The sequence below is a fragment of the Octodon degus genome, unplaced genomic scaffold, assembly GCF_000260255.1.
Source record: "Octodon degus isolate 3935 unplaced genomic scaffold, OctDeg1.0 scaffold00090, whole genome shotgun sequence".
NCBI lineage: Eukaryota > Metazoa > Chordata > Mammalia > Rodentia > Octodontidae > Octodon > Octodon degus.
Window position 1 is genome coordinate 8,432,716 of NW_004524666.1, and position 7,344 is coordinate 8,440,059.

At 40.1% G+C, this 7,344-nt stretch overlaps 1 protein-coding gene and 1 pseudogene across 1 annotated transcript in view; both read left to right on the forward strand.

The window, feature by feature from the left end:
* The window catches only part of Ccdc162p, a 252,570-nt gene that overhangs the window by 32,545 nt on the left and 212,681 nt on the right, over nucleotides 1-7,344 (forward strand). The window contains exons 4-5 of the mRNA XM_023722322.1: nucleotides 2,028-2,100; nucleotides 2,318-2,428. Coding sequence (XP_023578090.1) covers nucleotides 2,028-2,100; nucleotides 2,318-2,428 — 184 coding nt within the window. The remainder of the gene's footprint in view (nucleotides 1-2,027; nucleotides 2,101-2,317; nucleotides 2,429-7,344) is intronic.
* Nucleotides 2,540-2,737, forward strand: LOC111818406 (annotated as a pseudogene).

Sequence of the window (7,344 nt, forward strand, 5' to 3'; positions counted from 1 at the left end):
CACCCACATGGAAGACTCTACCTTAATTTCAATACTTACTGAGTACCTTCTGTTTTCCAGGTACCATGCTAGGTTCTGGAATGCAAGAAACATGGAAATATTTACTCCTGAAAATCACTTCAGCTTTCTCATCTCCCATCTGATTGAAAAATCATATTTCCTTCCTTTTTTACGTTCTTTTCCTTGTTTTACCCCCATGAGCCCTAGAGTTTGCTAAACTTGTGGATGAATGAATGTGTGTCATGAGGCTGCAGCCAGTAAGCACAGAGGGTTTGTTTTGTTTTGTTTTGAGACAGTGTCAGCAATGCAGTTCAAGCTGGCCTTGACTCACTATGTTCACTATGTAAACCAAGCTAGCCTCAAATTCATGGTGACTCTCCTGCCTCAGCCTCCTAAGTGCTAGGACTACAGGTGTGAGCCACTGCATTCAGCTCAAGACCTTTAGAAAGCGTGCATCACTATTTTTTTTTTTTTGTCAAAGTCAAAATGTGAGCAGGGAGGTAAGGAAGGTATTATTCCTGACTTCAGACAGGAGAAACTTGACACAAATTACCTAAGTGAGTTGCTTAGGCTCATGTGTCAGCCTAGAATTCTTTTCACAGGGTCACTTGCTGCTAAGTACATAACCTAACAGCGTAGTTAAAAACATACCTGTGGAAATGGAGGGTCATAGGAATAATATTATAATATCTCCAGAATGACCTGCTCTAGCTCCTTTGCCAATGTCTGTAAAATCCCATCCTAGGACAGTGACATCTTCATCTGGGTTGCTGTCCGCTGGCGTTTCCAAGGCTGCCAAGCTATGGTGTATCTTTTTTGTTTGTCTTTGTCTTCCTATGTAACCTAGGCTGGCCGCAATCATGTGATCTTTCTGCCTCAGTCCCTAAAAGCTGGGATTGTAGATGTGCTCCACACACCTGGCCTTCTGAGGGGGTTTGTTTGTTTTGTTTAGTTTTTTAACTTTATGCATTTGATACAGAGTCTCACTATGCAGTTTGGACTCATAGTGATCCTGCTGTTTCAACCTCCCCAGTGCTGGGATTACAGGTGTGTGTCACCATGCCGGGTCTTGGTGGCTGTCTCAAGTGGCGCTGGCACAGCTTGTGGTACCAGGTATCAAACCCAGGTCGTGGTGCTTGCCTAGGCAGGTGCTTAGACTGCTGAGCTACCTCCATGACCCCTTCTGGGGTGTTTTATACCAAGTGGGTAGAGCACTGTCCTTCCTGGCCCAGGGCCCAATCTCTTCACAGGGCCCCTCAGTCTGTGCTCCTGGTGTCGGCATCCAGGGAGAGCAGCTCCCTCTTTTTTTTTTGGCAGAACCAAGGATTGAACTCAGACCCTTGCGCTTGCCATGGAAGCGCTTATTCTAGTGAACCATCTCCCCAGCCCCACCTCATAAAGGCTATAAAAGGGGCCCACAAGGGAGTTCACAAGGTGCCTCAGCTACTAGCTCTATATGTTTTTCCTCAAGATCGATAGTCTTCCTGAAACAGAAATCTCATTTACAAAAACTCCTAAAGTATTCCCTGTTTGGTATTTAAAGGCCATCTTCCCTCTCAGATAATTTGATAAGAACATAAAAACAACCAATTTTGTTTACATTGCAAGATGCCAGTTATACGTGTCAACCAGGTGAGACTATAGCCTGAAAGCGCAGAACTGGTCCGAGACAGTGTTGCTAGAGGGGACATCGGTGGGGGCAGGGAAAGAAAGCAAGGGCTGGGGGGCTCTGCCCGCACCCGCAGGCAGGAGACAGTGAAGCCAACCAAATGGAGAAGGGAAGACTGTGGAGGAAGGAGGAGAGGCAAATCGGCCCAGGGAAAGGTTTAGCAACCATCACATCTACAGAAGAACGATCTTGACCAAAGCAAGAGTGTGGCCTTTTTATGCCCTCAATAACCCAACACAAAAATACACTTATTCCGAAATGAGCAGTATTGAAGTCACAGGTGAATCAGGCCCACGCTGTCCTCTGCTCTACTACAGCTTCTGTAATTACAGCTTTTATTGCACAAATCTTTCTGCAGTTCTGTTCAAATACCAAAGGACATTTCTTACTTTAGAAGAGAAAGGGAGTTGACTCTAAAGAAAATCTTACAGGTGAGTAGGAGGCTATGCCATTTCAATACAATAAATTCAATTTTCCTATCTTGGCAACTTATTGGCCATGTATGTGAGAAAAAAATAACCTAACATTCATCTTACTTCTGGGTAGAAGCATACTACTGTTTCTTTGGAGATATTTGATATTGTGGTATTTGAAATTTTACAGTTGTCGATTTGAAATGTTAAAAACTAGTTAGTTCTCTGGGTTTAGGTGGCAGAGCCGAAGCCCCTTGTTATTCAGGCCGACGTCCTGCAGAGGGAGCTAGAGAGCTGCCTAAGAAGAGAGTACACGCCTGAAAATTTGCCTTTGCTTCTGTTGCAGGTAAGGATCAGTCCACAATTTGAAAAGCCCATCTGGAATTAGAAAAAAATCATGAACACAGCTAGAATTCTGGTATATTCTCTAGCCAGTATAGGTTTTTAAGGTACATGAAGCTTTGCGCAGTGGCAGTATCGTAGCCAATGAGGTTTATCCGAGGCGCGATTATTGCTAAAAGGTACATGAGAAGTTTAGAGAACTTGGTCAGCGTAGACAGTATTCTTTGTTAGAGCCTATGTCATAGTTTAGCCACTGGACAATTCAGCTTTTATTAAATATTCCCTGTGCAAATATTTCAAAACAACATAGATGGTCTCAGACAAGAAAAAACTGTTGGGAGACATTTCTGGATATATCTCTTAAGAAAGTAACTCAGAACATCAGGGGAAAAAGAGAGAATATAAAGGTTAAATGATGTATAAAAGAATCACTTGATAGACAAAGTCCAAACTGCTGGTCTGGTAGTGTAATGAAATATATATATGTATGAAAATTTATTTATTTATTTTACTGGGGATTGAACCCAGGGATTCACACATGCTAAGGAAATAATTTATCACTGAGTAATTAGCCCTCAACATTTTATTTTGAGACAACAGTACCCTGAATTACATATGATGACCTTGAATTTTTTTTATTTTATTGCAAAACAAATATCAATGAGACAGTTTCAAAACTGATTAGTAGGATATTTTCAATAATTAATGCATTGTGCATTGTTATCTTCTTAGTGGTTATCCATAGTGCAAGAAGCAGACAGGATATCCTGTCCAAACACTATTACTACAAATCTTTCTTCTCATTGAATTAAGCAAAAGTAGCTGTATATCTATCCTAACTATTCTGTCTATACAAATACAAAATGGTCCTTCCTTTGTATCACCTTTTTTTGTTTAGTTCTGTCAGAGATGGGAATTCTATTGGCATCTAAATACTATAGGTGCTTGAATTCAGCAAAACAATCCAACACTGTCCAGCAGTCCACAATAGTAGTGGGTTACCCGCAGCAGCTGTTGTGACCTTGAACTTTTAATTCTCTGACTTCAACATCCTGAACAACTGAGATTACAGGCGTGCACCACCACCCTGCCACCACACTCATACATTGTCTATGATAAACATAGCTAAGGGTTGTCGAGATAGCTCAATGCACTAAACGCGTACTTAGGTAAGTGCAGGGAATGGGGTTCAATCCCCAGCACCACATGATGTCATGCCAGCCCAGTCCCCAGGTGCACTGAGCTGGTCACCAAGTCCAGGTATGGTGGTACGTACCTGTAATGCCAGCACCGGGGAGGCTGAAAATAGGAGGGTCACTACAAGTCTGAGCTGTGTAGTGAGACCCGGCACCAAATACATTAAAAAAAAAAAAAAAAAAAAAGGATAATTTCACAATTTAAAATTCTGTACATAGAGACAAGTTATTTAGCAAATAACACTTAAATATTAGATTAGTCACAAAGAAACAAATGGCATTGAGATTCAGTTTGCAAGTCAAACTGTTGTCATTATCTTCAGGGTTCAAGGTTCTGTTTCCCTATCATTTTTTGGCATTTTCCATTTCTTTGTGAATATCAGTGATTTTCAATTAAGAAAATGAAAAGGTGGGGATGATGGTCTTCATGTTCCCTATAGACATTTGGAAATATTTCGAGAAATTTTTTAGTTATCAAAATTTGGACAGGAGGATATGATTTGTTGCTACCGACATTTAGTGGGTAGAGGCCCCGGGCGGACACTACCAGACCTTCTACAGTGCATGGGACAGCCTCTCATGAGAGAATTATCCAATCCCAAATGGCAGTAGTGCTCAAGTTGAGAATCTTTCATCTACATTTTCATATGATATTATTAAGCTTCTGTTGGAAGAACTTCCTTTAGCATTCTTTTAGTGCAGGAGGGCCATGGACAGTTCTTAGTCTGCTGTTTTTCAAAAAGCATTTTTTCTTTCACAATTATTTATCTATTTATTTAGTACAGGGCCTACAGGGTCTCACTACACAGAATGGACTTATAGTGATTCTCCTGCTTTCAGCCTCCCAAGTACTGGGATTATAGGCATGCGCCACTGTGCCCAGAGTGGATTACTGTCTCAGTGCACCCCAGGGGGGGGGGCCAGCACAGCCCACCGGGGATTGAACTCTGGTCCTTGCACGTGCCTAAGCAGGCTCTTTAATCTTCCTAGCTACCTGGCTGGCCCCAGTTTTTATTTATTTTATCATGATGTGTATTCTATGTTTCTCTTGTCTGGAATTTACTGAATTGTTTTCTTATTTTTTGAAAGTTGTAAACTATTATTTCTTCAGATATATTTTCTGTCCACACCCCTTTTGTGATACTCCCTTTATACATATGTTAAACCGCAGTATGTTACTCCACAGATTACTATGACCCTGATAAATTTTTAGCCTTTTTCCCCCCCTTGATATCTCATTTTATATAATTTTAATTGCTGTCTTCAAGTGTACCAGCTTTTCCTATGCAATGTCTGATATGCTTTCAACATTGCTGAGTTTCTTGTTTCCTATTTTATATTTTTCTTTTTGGAACTGGAGATTGAACTCAGGCCCTTGCGCTTGCCAGGGAAGTGCTTATTCTGCTGAGCCATCTCCCGGCCCCTATATTTTTCATTTGTAGAATTTCACTTGATCCTTTTTGGTATTTTCTATCTCCTCAATATTTTCATGTTTTCCTCTCACTCTTCAAGCAAACTGAAGCTATTTACAATAGCTCTCTAAATAGTCTTATTTGCTGATTTCTTTACCCTGTCCTTCCTGGGGCCCTTCCTCATCACTACATTTTCTTCTGCTCACATTTTCCTGATCTTTTGCATGTTGTGCCTAATACTTTTTAACTGAGTGCTAAAAACTGACAGTTTTTCATACTGAATGCCAGATTTTTTGTCTTCTTTAGAGAGCCACACTTTATTCTGATAGGCTTCTAACTTACACCTCAATTTAATCCTTTCAGGACTTGTTTTTAAGCTTCATTAGAGTGAGTTCAAAATTATTTTTACTGTAGGCATAGTTTGTCTTATTACTGAGGCTTCGGGTGTCTCTGCTGATGGCCCCAATAATTCCTGAAGAGCCATCTCTCTGGCCGGTGAGAACTAGAATATTCCCCAGCCCTGGGAGAACCCTGAGCACTCTTTATTTTACAAGGCCCCACTTAGGTTCTGTACACAATCTCCTGGAGCTTCACCTTCTTGCAACCTGGCAGTATTTCGCAACTGACTCGAAAGGAATCTCTGATGCATATATCAGGAGTCCCTCTCAGGTACTCCACCCCACAAACCTTAGCGAATTCTCTCCTTCACTTACAGAGGCCATCTGCCCTTCTCCTCGCCCTGGCTCCCTCACGGCACAGGGCTGGTGGGGCTTGCGCGGGGCGAGTCCCTTCTTGCAGGGACCATGGCCCGGCATTAGCTGTGTCAACAAAGAAAGCAAGCAACTGCTTTGTGTATTTTCTCCGTTGTTCTACTTATTTATAATGGAAGGCGATGATAGAACGAGTCCTAGTTTTTCCATTGTAGGCAGTATTATTTTTATTATCAGAAGGAAAACATTTAGAAGGATTTTGTTGGTGTTGTATATTTGTTTCTGTTTTCTTGTTTGTTTGACATTACTGGAGTCTCTCCAGCCCTTTTCCATTTTATTTTGAAACAGGGTCTCACTAAGTTGCCCGGGCTTTCCTCGAATTTATGATCTTCCTTCCTGTCTCAGCCTCCTAAGTAGCTGAGATTATACATGGGGATCACCATACGGAGCAAGAGAGCTTATTTTTAAGTGTAAATAAAATTTCTGAGTTGAGGTTAGAAGCTACAGTTTTACCTGCTGTGGTCTTTGTGGTTTTGACTCATAATTGATTTTTTATATATAAAATAAAAATGTATTATGTTCATAACTTTCACACAATTGATGACACAGAGAGCAGTAAGATTGTTGTGTATGTCACATATACACACATCAAAAGGTCTCACTGAATTAAAAAACAAAATGAAAGATCAAGAACCGTGGTCTGACACCTGCACATAGGAGTTGAGGATTTAACGAATAACAAGAAGTGTGAAATTTTAGAGCACAGCAGTGTTGACAACAAAAGAATGGTAAATACAAGAGCACGTATTTTTCACATTAAAACAGTAAAAGCTACATAACCAAAATCCAGACTGAAACATTAATACAAAAAAAGAAAAAAAAATTCAAAATTAAGAAGCAGATCAAAGGCCAAAGGAACATCTATCAATTAAATAACCATTTTAAAGAAATATCTAGAACATAACACAAGTGATATTTACCAATAAGATTTCCTGGTTTTCTTATATAATTTCTCTAGAATTAGAAGAGAATTTATCACTTAACAATGGGAATGTGATTTAAATGACTTTTTCTTTAAAATAATTACAGAATTCGAGGACAATGTACACACATGTTTATTTTATAGATGTATTCCAAAACTAAGATGTATAGTATAGAATACTTTTTTTTTAGTACATGATTTCTCTAATTTCCCCACATTCAAATTGATAAGGACTTTGGCAGCATCTACACTGAATTCTAATCTTGCAGAAAACTTATTTCTAAGTCAATAAACTGTAAAGCCAGGACAAAGCATTATTTATGATTCATGAAAACAATTGTGGGAGGGCCTGCCCCTTAGCTCAGTTCTTTAAGTGGCTGCTTCAACAAAGCAGTCAGGCTCAGGTTGCTGTGGTTTTATCCCCACAACTCAAGCCAGCCAAACCTGCCCTGAAGGCATTCGAAGCAAAAAGAAAACAATTGTGTTCCTGAGGCACCAGTCATAGAACTATTGAAATTACCAGCTGGACAGAACTTTGAAGATAAACCAATCAATTGATAGATGAAGTCTTGTATAGCATATTGTTGGATTTTGCTTCCTAATCTACTCTGTCAGTCTAT